A 20,946-nucleotide genomic window follows, 5' to 3' on the forward strand; every position below is an offset into this window, starting at 1 on the left:
ATATAACTACTTACTCGACACCAAGTTTCTTCTAACTTACCACCGGAACTTTCGGTCCCATGGCGCTGCGCAAGAATCGCATGCTCGGCGACTGGCACTGTTCGTCTCCCTCTGCTGGTTCTCCGCATTGGATTCCTTCCTCGTTGTAAACGGTCGCATTGGGACAGCTAAACACCACTATGCTGTAGTCGTAGCTGTCTGGTTTCTGAGTGCATTGATAGAACATGTTACAGTCCTGAGGGTGTCTTCGGAATCCAGTTGGACAAACGAAAGTGGCCTCGCCTTCACCGGTCTGTGGGCAGCTACCCTTGCAACCTTCAGGACACTCCTGTGGAGACGACGTCGTTGATTGCTGACTGGCGGCCGTGGTCGAATCCGTGCTGGCTGGTTCAGTTTGTGCTTCGGTTGAAGATTCGGTCGTTGTTTGAGACATTGTCGTTTCTTGAGCCTGCTGATTGGTCGTTTCCTGAGATGACTCTGTTGGTTGAGCTGTTGTTTCTTGAGCTGCCTCGGTAGACGATTGGGTTGTGGTCTGTTGATTACCCTCGGATGGTTGAGCTGTTGTCTCCTGGTCGGGTTGCTCTGTCGTTGGTTCTTGGTTGGCTTGTGTTGTTGTTTCTTGAGTGGTTTCTTCCTTGGCTTGAGTCGTCGACTCCTCACTGGAGGCAGGTGCAGCCGTTGTTTCTTGGGCAGCTTGAGTAGTCGTTTCTTGGGCAGCTTGAGTAGTCGTTTCTTCACTGCTGGATGCAGCAGCTGTTGTCGTTTCTTCACTGCTGGACGCAGCAGATGTGGTCGTTTCTTGACTGGAAGATGCTTGGGTGGTAGTTTCTTGAACAGCTGCCGTTGTGGTTTCCATGTCAGGCTCATCGGTAGAAGCGCCTGTAGTTGCACTGGATTCGCCTGAAACATTAGATTCGGTAGTAGATTCGGAATCTGGCATGCTCGTCGTTGTCTTCGACATTTCTTCCGTCGTTGATGAAGATGATTCTGATGATGACATGCCAGAACAGTCGCGTGGTGGCTGGACACTGTCTTCGTGGTTGCAAGTATTTACAGCGGGATCCCAAATTGTACCTTCGGGACAGTCGAAGTGGTAGACGGAAAAGCGCGTGCCATTTCCGTCCCAGTCGACGCACCGGTAGAATTTGGTACAATCATCAGGGTTGGGGAAGTATCCTGCCTCGGTGCAGTTAACTTGAGTTGGCGATGACGTTGTGGATGACATGCTCGATTCGGATGACGAAGATGACATGCTTGAGGTAGATGTGCTAGACATGCTGGTAGTTGATGTAGTGGTCGACATGCTGGTTGAAGTGGTAGTTGACATGCGTTGGGTTGTTGATGAAGTGGACGTGCTTTCGGTGGTTGGAGCGGGAGTTGTGGTAGTAGTAGAAGTTGTGGTAGTGGTGGTAGTAGAAGAAGTGGTAGTAGGAGATTCAGTTGAGGTAGTTGAAGTTGTACTAGAGGTTGTTGAGCTCATGTTTGTGGTAGAAGTTTGGTTAGTGGACATGCTTGAGGTTGTTGAGTTAGTAGATGATTCATTGTTACTAGAATTTGTTTCATTGTTGTTACCTGATTCTCCTCCACACATTTGGACAACATTTTCATGGTTACAGGTTTGGGCTTCCTGATCCCAAGCAGTTCCGTCGCCGCAAGTGAAATCGTACTTGGTGTAGCCACCTTTTCCATTGTCTACGCAACGGTAGAATTTCTTGCAATCATTCGGATCACCCATGAAACCTTCCGAGGTGCACTCGCCGCTGCTGCTCGAAGGCTGGCTAGTCGTTTGCTCTTGTTCTGAACCGTTTGTTGTGGTTTCTTGACTATCGGTTGTAGCTTCCGAACTTTTTTGTGTTGTTGTTTCTTGTTTATCTTCGGCAGCAGTCGTTTCGGAATCTGTGCTCGGATTCGCTGCCGTGGTCGTTTCTTGAGCAGAACTAACGGTTGTGGTTTCTTCCGAACCACTTGGTGGTTGCGTTGTTTCTTGCGTTGGACTAGTTGTTGTTTCCGCAGAGGCAGTCGTTTCCTGAGCAGAAGTTGTCTCCGCACCGGTGGTTTCTTTCGATTGGGTCGTCGTTTCTTGGTTCGATTGCGTTGTAGTTTCACCCGGTTTCGTAGTTGTTTCACCCGATTGGTCAGTTGTCGTCATTTGGTTTTCGGAATCTGGCGGTGGCTGTGTGGATTGTGCATCTGGCTCGGGGGATGGCTCTGGAGGTCGATCAGCGCCACAGTTTTCAATTTCGTGTTCATGATTGCAAGCTTGAATACTTTGATCCCAACCAGTTCCTTCACTACAAGTGAATTCGTGCTTGCTGTAGCCTCCTTTGCCGTTATCTACGCAACGGTAGAATTTGCGGCAGTCTTCTGGGTGAGGCATAAATCCTTCCGATTCACAACCTTCTGGGGAAAAGGTAGTGGCATCTGTGGTTGGTTCTGAACCAGCAGGAGTAGTAGATTCTTCCCCAGGACCATCAGTTTGACCTTGCTTGTTCGTGGTTGTTTCTTGATTGTTTGAAGAGGTTGTGGTTTCTTGGTTAGGTTGAACGGTGGTAGTTTCTTGGTTGGATGGAGGTTGCGTTGTAGTCTGCTGACTTTGAGCAGTTGTGGGTTCAGTGGCCTTGTTTGTTGTTGTTTCTTCTTTTGGACTCTCTGTGGTTTCTTGAGTGTTGCCGGAGTTTGATGTTGTAGATTGGTCACTTGAGTTATCTACAGGGGAAGATGTAGTGGCAGCATTAGTGGACATGGCTTCTGTGGTGCTATTCGTATCAGGAGGAAGATAAGTGTTGTTAGGGCCAGAGGGACTGCCTCCTTCAGGTCGTCCACTTTCCGAACCGCCTTGAGAAGGTTGCTCACTGCCACCTGGCTGTTGATTTCCACTGCCTTGAGTTGGCTGCTGGTTTCCACTTCCTTGGGAACATTTTGAATTTTTAACATTTTCTGGGTGATCGCAAGCCATTACATCGTTACTCCAGACAGTACCGGCACCGCAATTGAACTCGTATCGAGTGTAACCACCATTTCCGTTGTCCACGCATCGATAGAACTTGCGACAGTTGGACTCATGCTCCATGAAACCTTCCCGTTCACACACACCATTGCTTCCCGCTGGCATAGGAGGAGCACTGGTAGTACTGGAGGTCTGTTGGCATGGGGGAGCCGTCGTTTCATTGCTGTTTGAATTCGAACCTTGAGCAGTTGTGCTGTCAGGTTCACTGGAAGTATTGGGATTATTTCCATCACCGTTCGAACCATCGGGACCGTTAGAACCATCGGGACCGTTAGGACCATTGGGGCCACTAGGACCGTCTGGGCCGTTAGGACCGTCTGGGCCGTTAGGACCGTCAGGGCCGTTAGGACCGTCAGGACCGTTAGGACCATTGGGACCATTAGAACCATCAGGACCGTTAGGGCCGTCTGGGCCATTAGGACCATTGGGGCCATTAGGTCCATCAGGACCATCTGGGCCGCTAGAGCCGTTTGGTCCATTCGAACCATTGGAACCGTTCGGACCGTTTCCACCATCTGGTCCATTCGGACCATTGCCTTCACCGTTAGGTCCATCCGGTCCTTGACTTCCACCATTCGGCCCACTGGAACCATCGGGACCTTGTCCACTTCCATTCGGTCCATTGCCACCATTGGGTCCTTGACCACTGCCATTGGGACCATTCGATCCTTGGTTGCCACCATCCGAACCATTCGGACCCTGTGAACCACCATCTCCGGTGCTTTGCGGTGTTTCGGTACGACACTTGGGATCTTCGACGGCCCATGCGTGGTTGCAGTTGGAGATTCTGTCATCCCATACGGTGTTATCGCTACATTTGAACTCATACTTGGTGTACCCTCCCTGACCGTTCGATACGCAACGATAGAACTTTTGGCAATCATTTGGATCACCCATAAAGCCATCGCCGGTACAGGCAGGAGAGCTAGAGCTAGAGGTAGAAGAGCTTGAGGAGGAAGAGGTTGGTTTATTAGTGGTTGATGATGTTGTTTGGGAGGCGGGGATAGCTGAAGTGGCTGAGGAGCTTTGCACTTCATTGTTATCGGGATTGGTGTTGTCTGCGGTGCTGCTCTCCAGTGGACTTGGAGCCGCAGTAGTGCTAGACGGTTGGCTCCCGGGTTCCTTGTTTTCCTGTGAAGAAGTAGTAGTAGACACTTGAGACTGAGTAGTGGTTGTAGTAGTTGTTTCGAAAGAGTCAGTGTTGTCTGTTTGGGACGCAATAGTCGTGGATTGCGTTGCTTGAGACTGTTGTGGTGCCTGAGGTGTCGTGCCAATTATTGGCTGATTGGTGTTGGTAATTGGTGCGAGAGTAGTTTCTTCCGATGCATCAGATGTCATAGCATCGGGTTTTGGTGCATCGGTCGTTGGTGCATTAGTTGTGGGTGCTGTTGTGGTTGTGCTAGGTGCATCAGTTTCTGGTGCGTTAGTAGTGGTAATTGGTGCAGGTGTTGTAGGTTCAACGGGTGCCGTCGGTTGGGCCGTTGCTGATGGCGTATCGGTGTTGTCTGGTGCGGTAGTCGTTAGTTCTTGAGTCATTGATGTACTAGTCGTAGTCGGTTGGTCGGTAGTCGGTGCATTTGTAGTCGGTGTGTCAGTACTTGGTTCTTGAGAAGATTGTTGATCAGTAGTAGAGCTTACAGGAGTCGAGTTTGAGGTAGCTGGTTGGTCGGTATTAGTTGTAGTTTCGATGGCTTCCGTTGTTATATTAGGAACACTACTGGTAGAAGAGACTGAAGGTAAAGCTTCGATAGTGACGGCTTCAGAGCTATTTGTTGTGGTTTCAGTAGTGCTAGACCCTTGATTACCATTGTTAGATTGGGTAGTTTGATCGGTGTTAGATATCGATTGGCTGTTTGAAGTAGTTTGATTATCAGTTGTGGAACTGTTGGTCTGAGAGTTTTGATTGCTATTGGATTGTGAACTTTGGCTATTATTATTGCTGCTAGTATTATTATTGGACTGTGAATTCTCATTGGTTGACTGGGAGCTTCCGCTGTTATTGTTAGATTCGTTGTTCGATTGAGATGTCTGGTTATTGTTTGTCTGGTTGTTAGTCGATTCAGAAGTTTGATTTTGAGATTGATTATTCGAGTTGGAACTTTGGTTATTATTGTTCGATTGCGAGCTTTGATTGTTGGAATGGCTGATGTTTGATTGAGAGCCCTGATTACTGCTAGATTGAGAACTGGTATTATTTGACTGGTTGTTGACCGATTCCAAGGTTTGATTGTTGGATTGTGAACTGGTATTGTTGTTCGTTTGTGAGCCTTGGTTGTTGGATTGTGAACTTTGATTGTTATTCGTTTGGGAGCTTTGATTGTTGCTTGATTGAGAGCTTTGATTATTGGATTGCGATCCCTGAGAGCTTTCGTTACTGCTATTGTTATTGGACTGTGAGCTTTGATTATTTGACTGGGATTGATTTTGATTGTTGCTTGATTGAGAACTTTGATTATTATTCTGTGAACCCTGGTTGTTGTTGCTAGATTGGGAGCTTTGATTGTTATTGCTTGATTGTTGATTGCTGCTTTGGTTGTTATTATTGGTTTGAGAGCTTTGATTGTCGGTGGTGTTCGTTTGATTGTTTGCACTCGACTGGTTGTTACCACTGGATTGCGAAGATTGGTTGTTACTCGATTGAGAGTTCTGATTGTTGTTACTATTTGATTGAGAGGTTTGATTACTGTTGTTCGATTGATTGTTGCTGCTGGATTGAGAATTGCTATCGGACGATTGAGAGTTCTGGTTATTGCTTGACTGCGAGCTCTGATTGTTACTGGAACTTTGATTACTACTCGATTGGGAGCCCTGGTTATTCGTTTGAGAACTCTGATTGTTGTTCGATTGGGAATTTTGATTGTTACTGGATTGCGAATTCTGATTGCTACTTTGATTACTGCTCGACTGGTTGTTGTTTGATTGCGAACTTTGATTGTTATTGGATTGCGAATTTTGATTGTTGTTGTTACTTTGATTATTGCTCGACTGTTGGTTGTTGCCACTCGACTGGGAGTTTTGATTGTTGTTATTTGATTGAGAACTCTGACTGCTGGTAGAATTGGTCTGGGAAGTTTGACTGCTTGAAGACATTGATTGAGAACTGGAGCTGCTGCTCGTTTGAGAATTCTGACTGGATTGACTGTTGTTGGATTGGTTGTTATTGTTTTGATTGTTATTGTTGTTCCATTGATTGTTTTGATTTTGATTGTTCTGATTTTGATTATTATTACTCCATTGGTTGTTTTGATTTTGATTGTTATTGTTGTTGTTCCATTGATTGTTTTGATTTTGATTATTGTTATTCCATTGGTTGTTTTGATTTTGATTGCTGCTGTTGTTGTTCCATTGATTGTTTTGATTCTGATTGTTATTGTTGCTTTGATTTTGATTACTGCTCTGTTGATTTTGGCTGTTCTGATTGTTGCTCCATTGGTTGTTTTGATTCTGATTCTGATTATTGTTATTCCATTGATTGTTTTGGTTTTGACTATTTTGACTGTTTGACCATTGATTGTTTTGATTTTGACTGTTCTGATTGTTGCTCCATTGATTGTTTTGATTTTGATTCTGATTATTATTGCTCCATTGATTGTTTTGATTCTGATTCTGATTATTGTTGTTCCACTGGTTGTTCTGGTTGTTTTGATTGTTATTGTTGTTGCTCCATTGGTTATTTTGGTTTTGATTATTGTTGTTCCATTGATTGTTTGGATTCTGTTGGTTTTGACTATTATTGTTCCACTGATTGTTTTGGTTGCTGTTATTATTATTCCATTGGTTATTTTGATTGTTCTGATTGTTGTTGTTATTCCACTGATTATTTCCGCTATTTTGATTGTTGCTGCCCTGATTTTGATTGTTCCATTGATTATTGTTAGAAGATTGCTGCTGATTATTGCTTGAGCCTTGATTTTGGTTGTTCCATTGATTACTACTTGAGGATTGTTGCTGATTGCTGCTAGAACCTTGATTTTGGTTGCTCCACTGATTGTTTTGATTATTGCTAGATCCCTGATTTTGATTGTTTTGATTATTCCACTGTCCATTGCTGTTTGAACCTTGATTTTGATTGTTCCATTGACCCTGATTTTGATTGTTTTGATTATTCCACTGTCCATTGCTGTTTGAACCTTGATTTTGATTGTTCCATTGGCCCTGATTTTGATTGTTTTGATTATTCCACTGTCCATTGCTGTTTGAACCTTGATTTTGGTTGTTCCACTGCCCATTATTGTTAGAACCCTGATTTTGATTGTTCCACTGTCCATTGTTATTCGATCCCTGATTTTGATTGTTCCACTGCCCATTATTGTTAGAACCCTGATTTTGATTGTTTTGATTGTTCCACTGCCCATTATTGCTAGAACCTTGATTCTGGTTGTTCCACTGATTGTTGTTGTTAGATTGCTGCCAATTGCTGTTAGATCCCTGATTTTGGTTGTTGTTGTTATTCCAAGAGCCACCACTACTCGAAGAACTAGAGCTACTTGAACTACTGCTAGAGCTACTTGAACTTGAACTACTACTGCTGCTCGAACTAGATGATGAGGATGAACCTCCCTGATCGTCTTTGATGGAAGTCGTCATATTCATGTAGTTGCTCATGTTACTGTTACTGTTGTTTTGCGTCGAAGTCGTGTTAGTGGTCACACCGTTAGCCGTCATTGACCCACTGGATTGTGTCATGTTATGCTCCGACGAGGCATTGGACTGAGCGAAGCTGTCCGTGTTCACAACGTAATCATTCTCCGCTCGTCTGCTGCATCGTTCGACAGCGCTGTCGTGATTGCAAGCCCCTATACGGTCATCCCAGACCGTCCCATCTCCACACCGGAACGGATATCGAGTGAACCCATTTTGACCGTTCGAAACACAGCGGTAGAATACCTGACAGTCAACGGGATCACCGGTGAAGCCCTCCTGAGTGCATGGCGATCCATCATTGTCATCGGTACCGGAAGAGCTGGCTGGCTGTTGAGGTTTCTCGTAGTGATATCCGCCGTTATCGTTGTCATTCGAGTTGACATTGTTCTCGCTGTCATCGGATGGTGCCGATGTTGAGCTGCTGCTGCCTGCGGTCTCCATCATTGGGTGCATGTTTGACGATTCTCCCATCATCGAGGGTTGTTGATTGTAGCCATCGTCGCTGTCATCGATTTCGTTGTTACCTTCGCTGCATTCTTCCCGGTCCGAGTCGCGCGGATGGACGCAGGTGTTCTGAGCTTCCGAGTATACCGATCCGGGTCCGCACTGGAACGAGTAGGCCGTCAGTTGGTCTCCTTCGCGTACGCACCGATGGAAGGTGCTGCAGCTATCCGGGTCCGCGAAGAATCCTTCCTCCTGGCAGTCGTATCGGGAGGCCGCTGAAATATGGAGAGAAGGGAAAGTTCGTTTGATTCGTTGTTTCACATTGGGTTTAGGTTTAGTATGATTTTATCCGATTTTATTCTAAATAAATATCGCAAAAGCAATGAACAATAAATAAGGACGACGACCCCTTTTGCCGACTCTTTACCCAAAATTTCATATCGAAAACCAATTGTTTATCTCTCAAAATTCACACGTGCAAGCTCATCTCAATCCGATGCATTATAGCGTCAATATTGCTTAATCAGGATTTGTGTTGTATAGACGACCCCCTTCGGAAGGGGTCATCCTAAAACCTGCAAACATTTTTCATCATTCCTTGTCCTGATGAAATCCCATGCCAAATTTCAGCTCTCTAGCTCTTAAGACGTTGAGCCTATAAAGGAAAAACTAACAAATGAAAAGAGACAAGTATCTCGAATCTTGGCAATCTTGGCAAATTTGGAAAATTCTTACCAATGTGGCATATTCAGCCAACTTAGACTTTTCTGGTAGCAGTTAAATTCAATAAATTGGTCAGTATTCATAGTACGGCGGTTCGGATTTTTTTTGTTTAATTTCTCGCTGAAAGCCACATTTTGTCGACATCGGGAAACAATAGTTTGCCATGAAAATTTATCATTAAAATACCCTGTCGAAAATATAGCGGATTTTTCAACCAGTTAGGTTCGCCCGAGGAGTAGGTGTAAATTAACTATTGCGAGGAAGAATGACCTTAATGGGTTCAATTCCTATAAAAAAGGAAAAAAAAAAGAATAAATTAATTCTCCAGCATCAATTGAAGTGCTCTCTGGTATCGGTATTGCTAATTGAGTGTTCCGTCTCTGATGTCAATGCCAAAAGATCAGAAAAAAAGTAATGCTGTTAGTCAAATTTGAATCCGGTTCGAAGGACCAACGGTGATGAAGCGCTACGATTTGTGATGTTTGATCTCCTTATTTTTGAAAAAAAAAAAATTCTATTGCAGCTGTAGTGGTCATAGCTATTAATTTGACGCCTCGTTAATAATCAATTGACAGCTCAAATGAATAATATATGGAACCGGAAGCCAGCTGAAACGATTGTCAAACTGTTACCGAAACCTAATTGGGAGCAACTTTTCCGGGCTCGCCGGACCTGAAGTTGATCCTTGCTGAAGCGTTAGAGCGCTCTTTTGCAGTTACATATCTAGAACAACAACAACCATGACCATTTAGCACTTTTTCCAGGAAAAGGTGACACCGTCGTTTGCCGGACAAAGCTAGCCCTCACCGGTAGCCGGGTTAGAGTGCGGAATTAAATAAATGGGAAATACTCACCACCTAGACAAAGTAAATTAAAATAATTTAACTCCCTGCTACGACCGTTTTCCAGGTTTTCGGTAACTTTCCCACACGTTTACTGGAAAAAGAGGAAAAAGGCGTGGAAGGATACTGGTGGACACGTGTTCGGTAGCGAGGAACTTCTCGTAAAACAAGTATCGATTGGTTGGAACAGGTGTGAAAAGGGACTCGTGGTTTAGAACCTGCTCGTTTGTGTTCGGTGTGCTCTCTTTTCCAGTCCAGCCATACGTTAAATGGGTATGTCACACTACAAGGAAAGTATCCTTTCCCCGAGTAGAAAAGCAACAATAGTGCATGAACACACCTGGCAAAATTCTGTGCTGGTACTACTTCTCATGGGATGAAAATGGAACCAGGAGAATCTGATATGGTGCCGAAAATGGTGTGATGTAATCTGGCCATTTTTGGTTGAGGGTGCCGCTCTCCAGGGGCACCTGATGGGTTTGTTGCAGTTTCTGAGCGCTTCTTAGCCGGCCGCTCGGATGCTGGAAAGCATAAAAGGGCCATCTCATACTCTAGTCAGTCTGCATTGGTTTACGGTTCTGTTTTCAGTTTAATGAGTTTTTAGTTCTTTTATCGAAAGCAGAGGTGCGTCGAAGGGTTTTACCATCCTTTCAAACAGAAAAAGATTAAGTTTGAAATCAAAGTTTTAGATGTTCATCAATCTTGATAGGCCTACATGTTTTCTACTTCAGCAAACATGTCTTTTCCACTGGAAGGCACTCCACACAATCTGCATTACGCTACTGATCGATGGAAAACCGCCAGTAAAATACAAACCCCAAAGTGAGCTCATACATAGAAATAGGAATCACCGATCGAGGTTTGAGGAACTCCAGGTTAGTTAGAAGCGTTCTGGCATCATCGGTGGGGTGTATCCCACAAAGCTTCCGCACCCCATACATAGAACAGGAAGAAAACTCTTAGGTCGGTGCTGCTGAAAAATTGTTAGTTAAGATAAGATTTAATTAGATTTTTTTTATCTTCATGAACTTCACCCTTTACAGAGAAGCCCTAGGGAATTTTGACCGGACTCTCTATTTTTGTTTCCGGTAAATGCATAAAATGTTTTCGAGAGCGGGAGGCCGAATGTGTGTGGTTTTTTGCACTTCCAATTGGCACTTGATATGGTGCAAGGCAAACAAAATATGAGCTCTCTCGAGTGTTTGGTAAATAAATGTGCACTAGCCAATACACCGGAAATAGAATACTTTTCGGTGGAAGCAGTTTGTTGGTGGTATACGGGATCCAGTTAAATTTATTGCCCATATTTTTGTCTGTAAATTGAGTTCATTTGATCGGAACACATTATCTCGGAAGCGTGTGGATATTTTTGAGTCGAATATTTTCAAAAATATCCAAAAGATTAGTAAAAAAATCGGCTTATAGTTGTTTTTTTACTTACAGAAAGTGGATTGGATGGAAATGGTTGAAGGCTAAAATTCCAGCCGAACTCGTTTTTCAAAACCTTCTGGAACTGTTTTTATTTTAATTTTTCGCCGCAGACAATTCATCATAGTGGGAGAAAAAGAATATGAATGGAAATTGATTTAAAAGTTTTTAAACTAAAGAGATTCCACCATGTGACAAAACCTAATTCCATCGCAATAGTTTTTGAATGGGCATTAAAAAATAGGGTTATCATATCCCGCTATACTAAAAAGAAAACATTGGGACAAAAAAATTCAAAAGAGTAAGGTATATTTTAGTAAATCAAAATAAAACAGAGTTATTTGAAGTCATTCAAATGCTGTCAATTTGTTGGGAGTAATAGGTCAGATTAAGCATTCCAGATTGCCTACATTCAATGAAAAATAAAGAAAAAGTCCGGTCTGGTCCGGTTACCCAGATATCGAGGAAAATGCTCAGATATATCCAAAATTAAAGCAAAAACCGAACCATAACTACACTTTTTACAAAATGTATGATTTTTTTTAGCTTGTTTCATCGAAATAAACCTGCAAACATTTTTTGTAAATTTAAATATGAATTAAACACCACAGATGTGACTCAATTCACTTTTTTTCTTATGAATTTTCATGAAAAAAGCCTGGATTTGGTCAGATTTGCTTGGATATTACCCGGTTTTTTAATTGAAAATTTTGAAATCCAATACCCGGATTTTGCAAGGTTTTTGGGTAAAAATGCCCGGATTTGCCCGACCCGAATACGCTTGGAAAATTTTCTGGAAAACTTGGGTGTGACGTTTATGATAATAAAATTTTCTCATTATTTTTTGTTTTCAACTTATGATATGTTAGTTTTGTGCGCTACGAAGCATTTGAGTATATTACTTTGTACTCTTTGATAATCTGCTCTTTGATTTATTGCATACTCAAAGGCGCTTATTGCGCTAACTGTAAATTCAAAGATGTCTTTATGATTTCGGGATATTTAGGTAAGGTAATGAAAGTTTTTGTAAATTGCATTTCTTTCGTATTTTTTGTATAAGATGTGGTAAACACACTTTATATACTGAAACAAAAAAGTACATTTTCTGATAAATGGTTCTCTTAAAAAAAGGTACAGTTCATAAAATTTCACAAAAAGAAGAGTACGCCTATTTCTCGATCGAAAAAGAGTACATGTACTCTTAAAAGAGTACGTATGGTTACCCTTATTTAGGATTAAAACAAGCAATCAGCTTTAAAACAATCTTGCCGGTAATAATTGAGTGTTCAACTGTTTGGCAAGATTTTTAACCAACCGGTTTACCATATACAATTTTGATGTGGAACGATTGACATCAGTAAATGATTGTAAGCTCAGTTTTCTAAAATAGCAATAAAAGGTTGTGTTATTTTAAATTTTTTTTTGATAACTTTTTGTAATAAGAATCCTTTACTGATTTCAACAATTTCATGGAATATTTCGAACTAATTTTGAAGTTATGCAAATTTGAATTGGAAAAATCCATCATTTTTTAGCTTCGTTAGTCTATTTTACATATTCTGAATGCAAAAAACAACTTAACCTCAATAAACTGGTTCGAAAAATAGTTACCTTTATATCGAGGTGAATTGTACCATGTTGTTTAGCGCAATCCATGTCAACCACACCTCGCTACGAGGTAAGCTTTACCTCGAAGAGGTAGAAAGTACCTTATTTGAATTAACCTATTTTCTAGGTGAACCATACTTTATTAGTCAGCTCAATTCAGGTGAACATCACCTCGCTACGAGGTAAGATTTACCTTTTTTGGATTCACTTTTTTTCTCGGTGAATTGTACCTTTTTTCCAATCTCGATTCAGGTAAATTTTACCTCGCTGTGAGGTGAGTTTCACCTCGAAGAGGTAGAAGTTATCTTTTTGGTTTTCACGAGCGTTCGCCTTGCTATCTCGGTAAATTTTACATTTTTTTTATTTTCCGTGTAAATATCTTCTGATGATCTATGATTGGTAGAAATTTGCATAATCGTATCTTTAAGATAAGTTAACCAACGTGTAATCAATTTTTGTAAATAATAGTTCTGGTGTTTCGGTGAAAGTGTATTCTTGCAGGAATAATTTTAGAATTAAATTATCGCTGGGTGTTTGGTCAATAAGTTTTCCTTGCATTTAGAAACTAACCAGCCAAAGGCTGGATGTCACCTCTCTGCAAATCTCGTTTTCATCTCTTCGCAGCATGTGCCCAATCCATCTCCAATTTCGTTCCCGAATCTCGATTTCTAGCGCTTTCTGATGTAGTACCAGTAATTAATCAGGCCATCAAGCGCGGTTGATATTCCGCAGGGTTCACCGCAGCAGGCGCTTCCGAGTTGACGCCATTAATGCGACTTACTTTTGGCGCTTCGAGCTGCGGGTTCTGTAGGCCTTCGCTATTCGTGACTCGGAAGAGTTGTTCGAAATGCTCAGTCCAACGTTTGAGTTGATCTGGGGTGAAATTATGAATCCTATTCGATTTGAGATACTCGTTTCGAGTTTTACTCGAATCGAATAAGAATCGGTATTACGTATCTCGTTCGAGTTCTAAATTTTAACGTACTAGATTTCGAGTAAACCGAGTAGTTGCCCATCTAAAAACGTTCCATTCGAATCGAGCTCGTTCAAGAGCGGTAATGCCAAAGTCGGTCGAATCGAACGAAACTCGATTGTTTCGAGTTTCATAATCCCACCCCTGTTCTGTATGTCAACAGCTGACCACCTCGGTCTTTCAGCGGCATTCTAGAACAAGTCCTACAGCCACTAAATAAAGTACTGGAATATCTCCATTGGCGGCGTCTCTTTCTCCCTCTTCGGCTAGGGAGCTTGTCAAGGCTTTCTTGTCTCGTCTACAAGCTCGTTTAACTGCCTTTTACAGCTCCACATATCGTAAGCGGACGGCTGCTTTGGCTGGCCCGGTACATGCCTACTCAATTTCGACTTTCGCCTTTCTCCGGTCATCGACCATCCTCCAGGTTTCATCCGACATCCTATTACTTCTTCTTCCACATACTTTACCGAGAGTATCATGGGCCATGGCTCGTCGTGATGAAGGCATTCGTGATTCCACACACCTGTTCTTCGACTGTTTCATCTGTCGGCAGTATTGAGGCTTCAACGTTTGTCCTTTTCACCTCTGGATTCTCCCCCCGGCAGACGTTGTATCGACATCCGACTTTCTCCTCTCGCCGTTGGACACGCGCAACTCTCAGTCGTATCTCACCAAGGACGACGTGTTGGTCAGATGCAATGTCTGCGCTTCGTTTGTTGCGGACATCAAGAAGGCTCCTTCTCCATTTCCAGCTGATGCAGATGTGATCAATTTGAAATCTGTTCGGCCGTCTCGGGATACCCAAGTGACCTTATGTGCTTGTTGATGGGGGAAGAGAAATTCATCCGAACAGTCCTAAACCAAGGCGTCCCATGATGCGCTCAGAGTCCTGATTATCGGAGCCAATCTTTGCGTTGAAGTCGCCTTGGTGTATTTGAGTGTGTAGCATCCGTGCTACCTCCCAAGGGATTTTCCCAAAAATCCCAAATTTGTCTGTTATCACTAATTAGGTAAAAACGGCAATCCGCCTAACGGAATGCCCAGACATAAACATGCATTGTGTTTTGCTTCATGCGCGACCTTTACCGGCACGCAGAGGTAAACATTGGTTGCTTTCTTTTGAGCGACCCTCGCAAAGCACTGGCAAAGCACAGCAGACCGGTCGTCGCCAGAATGGTTTATTATACAAACAGTATACAAACAGATACTGCACTACGCCTGACTGCAGGTAACGTTAACATAGTATATAAGTATTTTACGAGAAATAAAATTGAAGCATTCAAGCATTCATTCGTCATACGTAACTCGGTGCGGCGATATGCCGTTGGTGTTATCTTTTTAACAAACTAAAACTGTCCGATGCTCCAACATAAATATAAGAAATATTAGTAGTGTTACCCTTCGGATTTTTCTCAATCACACTGTTCAATTGATTTTGAATTCTACTGCGAATCGGCAACGTCGGTTGGTGCATAACACTGGACTATTGTAAGGTTTCTAACCCGTGTTCTGAATCCGGTCACGATTATTCTTTCGTTTATCGGTTCTCATCTTATGTTGAGTCAGCTTAGGATTTAGCTGATGAAAAACACAAAGGTTTAAGTAATATATTGTGAAAAAAATGTGTAAAATCAAATATATTTTCTGAGATTTATTTTTTTTAGGGGAAGAATGCCACGGTGTGGAAAATTCCTGGCAAAAAAGTTTTTTCAGTTTAAGATTTTCAGTTCATTTCTGGTGATTTTTGAATGAAAAATTTTGTTTTCCCCAAATTTCCATGCACTATTAAAACTCGTTGCACTTATGCAGGACTTTCATTTCATTTCTATTTTCGGCATTTTCGTGTTATTTGTATTGATCCGTGCCCGGGGGAAAAACTGTTGAGAATCTGTAAAGAAAACGCATCGTAACTAACGTGAATTGAACATTGGATGTGGTAGTGCTTAATGTGAAAAAATAGCGTCTGCGGCATAGAAAGTTTCATTTGCTGGAAATGTGATGAATCGGGTCTAGTTAAAATACAACATGTCGCTTGAAACATCTGTGCTTGCTGTTGACTGCAGTGATCTATGGAAGTAAACATATCTATTCATTCCGGATAGAGCTAGGGACGCTATCCAGGAGATGGAGCGAAACTTGGTGAGAGCGTTCTCTAAGGCGCCATTTATTTATTAATTTTTCACTCCTGTGAAGTTCAGAAATAATTAGTTGTTTTTTCAATCGTAGTAATCATTGACTTGTAATTTTTTTCGCTTGTCAGGGTGGTTTATACTCCCAGCGTTCGCGCGAGTTTGTGTCGTTACTGCTATTAAAGGCTAGGCTAGGCGTTATTTTGGACAAATCTTTTTTCACTAGTATTTTCTATAATCAACACAACTTAAACCCGAGTGTTAGCTTGCCGTGTTTGAGTACAAATCGCTTACCTACCCACTTAAAAGGTGTCCATGATGAAATTGCCACACTCTGAAATTGCTCTATCTTTTTAACCTTTTGGTAAAATTTAATGAAAATTTGAGTGGATTTAGTTCATAGTGCATTGTTTACGTCCTGCAAATGTTTAAGTCCTGTGATCAAAACTCGCGGAAATGGAGTCGAAAGAACAGGTCATGCGTGATAAAATCTTACGCATTCATCACGAGAACAAGGATCTCTCGCATCGTTCCATCGTTAAAACGTTGGGAATCGCAAATTCCACGGTGTCGCGAGTGATTAAGCGGTTCGAGGAACGATTGACCACCGATCGAAAACCCTGAAGTGAAGGAAAAAGTATTCCGTACAACACCAAAAATCACAATCGCGTAGTTGGGGCCTTCAACCGAAACCCGAACGCCTCCGTTCGGGATGTGGCTAAGAAGCTGCACCCAAAACTAAGATTGGGCTTCGAACGTTCAAGTTACAAGAGACCTATAATCGTGACGAGAAGCAGAGCAAGTCCGCCAAAACCCGTGGCAGGAAGTTGTACCTCAACATGCTGAAAGTTGATTGCTGCATCATGGACGACGAAACATATGTAAAGGCCGACTTCAAACAGATCTACGGTAACCTGTTTTTCACGGCCAAGGATAAGTTCAGCGTTCCGGAGCATGTCCGAACTCAGAAGATGTCCAAAATTGCGAATTTATTCTTGGTTTGACAAGCCATCTGCACGTGCGGGAAGCGGAGTGCAACTTTCGTGACCCAGCACACGATAAACGGACAGGTGTACATGAAAGAGTGCCTCCAGAAGCGGCTGCTTCCTCTCCTGAAGGCCCACAACGTCCCAACAATCTTCTGGCCGGATTTGGCCTTATGTCACTACTCCAAGAACGTGCTGAAGTGGTATGCGGACAATAAGGTCAATTTCGTGCCGAAAATGTTCAACCCTCCCAACACTCCGGAGCTCCGCCCCATCGAGAAGTACTGGGCAATTATGATGCAGAACCTTCTCAAACGACCTAAGCTAGTGAAGACAGTCGAGGAACTGAAGAAAGTATTGGTTTACATGCAAAAAACGGTTGATTCACAGGTTGTGCAAAATCTTATGGCCGGGGTTAAGGCCAAGGTGCGGGTATTTGCGTATGGACTGTAAATAAAATACGAGTAAAATGGTAAAATGAAGTTTACTAGTTATTTTTCAATCCCCTAAAATTTGATGGCAATCGGATGAAAACTCGAATTTTGAGAATCAATTTATCGTGTAGCAATTTCATCGTGGACACCCTTTATCATCATTGAGTCCGCTTATTTCTGGCTATGTAATATTTTTTCTTATAAACTCTTTCGTGAAATTGCTAGAAAATACCGCTAACTACATTTCTGAATTACAAATGAATGAAACTCTTGCTATTGATCCCATTTTACTGCACAACTTTCTTATCGATATGATAACCAAAATTGCCATGAAAATTCGCGTTTTTCTTTTTTTCAGTTTGTCATTGACGCTAAGCGCTTAAAATTAGAGATCGCTAACTCTGACTCAACATTTAGAGGCTTGGGTTAGCGATTGCTAACTTTGAGTCCATTAGCGATTTTATTGGCGCCTCTAATTTTTTAGTTGACGGTGCCGAACGATGCTCGAAAAGGGGCTTTTGAATGTGTGTATGTAACAACCAGCAATCGAAGGATCATCACGATATGTGTAGGAAACTCATGGCGAAAGATGGCCTGGAAAAATACCCCTCCGGTGGCCATTGCCCGGACCTCCCGAAATGGGCAGCTTTATAATTGCTTGCCACCACCACTTGTTTTTTGCTTGTTCTCGGAGCTGACCCGACCCGGCCGTTGCGGTACCACAGATGGCGTTTTTAAGTGGTTATGTTTTGCCATCATCACGATATGACGTGTCCGCGGCTCTGGCCCTTTTGTCCGGATCCGAACGCAATCAACCCGAAGGGCACTTATCAGTGCCAATAAATCCTGAATCGGGCGGGCGGCGTGGATCCAACTAAACATTGCCCAGCCCCCTCTTCGCACTTTAAATTTGTTGTGTTTTTGCGCGCTCTTCGCGTATTGCTGAATTATTGTTCGTGAGATGTTTGCCTAGCAATAAATCATTTATTGACCGGAGCGTCCGGCACACAGGGAACAAGACGAAGAGCTTTTCTTAAGTTTTTTACGGAATTGGATCCCCGGGAATGCAATAGATAGACAGAAGAGGCTGCTATTGAATTGCTGCTGCTTCGGTCAAGTGCCGGCATGCTTTTGATTATGTTTATATTTCAGAACAATTCGAGTGATGCGCTCGCTCTTGTGCCGAGTGCAATTTTGCTCTAGGTTTTTATTTTTTATTTTTATCATCCTATCCCGGCGATGGAAGAATCCTTTCCTTCTTCAAGTCGGGTGGTGTCGAATATTCGGACTTGCAACGAGAAGCAGGAAGCTTGCTCAGATTCATGGGAAATGAAATAATTGTACGCAGCCCTCTCGATCGGGAAAAACTTCCTGCGATTGAACTCCAAACAAACCCCCAGTGCACGTTTCTTGCTAAGTTCAATATGGGAAAAGTTATCAGAAAACAACGGATTTAAGGTACGGGTTCTACTGTTGAAGTCGTTAGAAACAATTTCTGTCGATTTATTCGGATTTTTTAAGAACCAGAAATACTTAAATATGCTTTAAAACTGCTTCGTTACAAATGAAATATTCGGTACCGTCAACTGGAGCAACATGCAACACTTTTTAACTACAATGGCTTCTTAAAAACTCACGTCCACAGATAATCATACCCTTTATGCATCAAAAATTTTAAGGTTAGTGGGACATCGAACTGACTTAGTGAAAAAAAATTATTGGTTACTTCAGTTATTATAATTTTTTTCAAATATGCAATTTTCACTATACACTGAGGTTTTTTTTATGCGGTTTTTTTTTACACGGTTTTTTTTACGCGGCTTTTTTTACGCGGATTTTCGAATTAACGCGGTTTTTGTTTACGCGGATTTTCGAATTAACGCGATTTTTGAGAGAAAATATTCTAAGACTTTTTCAAAGGAAAACACTTAGAATCTTTTTGTAGTTGGGAAAATCTTAGCTCTGAGACTAAGAACGTGATACATGATATCTGAGTCCTGAGACCTGAGACTTGAGACCTGAGACCTGAGACCTGAGACATGAGACATGAGACATGAGACATGAGACCTGAGACATGAGACATGAGACCTGAGATATGAGACCTGAGACATGAGACCTGAGACATGAGACATGAGACCTGAGACATGAGACCTGAGACATGAGACATGAGACCTGAGACTTGAGACATGAGACATGAGACATGAGACCTGAGATATGAGACATGAGACATGAGACATGAGACATGAGACCTGAGACCTGAGACCTGAGACATGAGACATGAGACTTGAGACCTAAGACATGAGACCTGAGACATGAGACCTGAGACCTGAGACATGAGACATGAAACCTGAGACATGAGACCTGAGACATGAGACATGAGACATGAGACCTGAGATATGAGACCTGAGACATGAGACATGAGACATGAGACCTAAGACATGAGACCAGAGACATGAAACATGAGACCTGAGACATGAGACCTGAGACATGAGACATGAGACATGAGACCTGAGACATGAGACATGAGACCTGGGATATGAGACCTAAGACATGAGACATGAGACCTGAGACATGAGACATGAGACCTGGGATATGAGACCTAAGACATGAGACATGAGACCTGAGACATGGAAAATGAGACCTGAGACATGAGACATCAGACGATCTAATTGATTTTGTTTTTTATCTTAAAAATAAACTATCATTGTACGCAAGTTTTTAAATAATCATGGTTCTTAAGCATTTTTTTAGTAACGTGCTTTTTTGCTCGAATTTTTTAATTAAAATGGTTTTTTTACGTGGATTTTCGAAATTCGGGGTTTTTTTACGCGGATTTTCGAATTAACGCGGTTTTTTTTACGAGGATTTTCGAATTAACGCGGGTTTTTTTACGCGGGTTTTTTTTTACGCGGGACGAAATACCGCGTAAAAAAAACCTGAGTGTAATTAGAAAAAAAGGGGTAACTTGCAACAAACATTGATTTTAAAGAAATATCTGATGAAAACGTATATAAATGTATAGTTTGCTATCAAAATCATAATATTCTTTGTAACCATAATCTTTTGGGTGCTTTCAGCTAATAACAAATGTCCTAAATATGTATATAACAGAAATAAAACTAAAAATTAATGCAGAAAAATAAGAAAAAACAACTGTAAATATATAGTTGAACGCATAAAATCAATCCTAGAAGTATAATTGATTCAATCATATTTATAGTTAAATCAACCATAGCACTAAAGTTGAATCTACAATGTTTAAAGTTGAATGCTCAACAATTATCAGTATACAATGGTTGAATTTATTATATTTATGATTGAATCAATAATTCTATTACATTTATAGTTGAATTCTATTACATTTATAGTTGAATGTATGAAACCAATAACTCAAATATAGTGGAATATTTAATAAATCTAGTGGTCGAGAATCAATCATCAATATGATTGAATATAAACGAAGTATTGTTAATGGAGCATTAGAATCCGGGACAAGATTCTAGGATTAGATTACGGATGAGGATTCAAGATCCGAAATCAATAGAAGAACCCAAGATCAAGTATTCAGAGTTCAAGATCAGGATTCAAGGCAACGGATCTTGATCCCGGTTAATGATTAAAATTTGGAATCAGCAACCAGGATCCAAGATCGGAATAAGGTATCGGCACCCACCTTTAGGATCGAAGACTTAGACCAAGAATTCAGGATCAAGAACGAGAACATAGAA

General features: G+C 41.8%; 1 protein-coding gene across 2 annotated transcripts in view; it reads right to left on the reverse strand.

The window, feature by feature from the left end:
* The window catches only part of LOC129740476 (probable serine/threonine-protein kinase DDB_G0282963), a 491,691-nt gene that overhangs the window by 1,351 nt on the left and 469,394 nt on the right, over positions 1 to 20,946 (reverse strand). Inside the window, exons 4-5 of one of the 2 annotated variants that reach the window (XM_055732163.1) lie at positions 7,210 to 8,370; positions 41 to 7,065 (exon numbers count right to left, since the gene is read on the reverse strand). In XM_055732163.1, the coding sequence (XP_055588138.1) occupies positions 41 to 7,065; positions 7,210 to 8,370 (8,186 nt within the window). Of the gene's footprint in view, positions 1 to 40; positions 8,371 to 20,946 lie in introns of those variants that run through there. The other variant, XM_055732162.1, reaches the window with a different exon arrangement.

The sequence above is a fragment of the Uranotaenia lowii genome, chromosome 1 (genome assembly GCF_029784155.1).
Source record: "Uranotaenia lowii strain MFRU-FL chromosome 1, ASM2978415v1, whole genome shotgun sequence".
NCBI lineage: Eukaryota > Metazoa > Arthropoda > Insecta > Diptera > Culicidae > Uranotaenia > Uranotaenia lowii.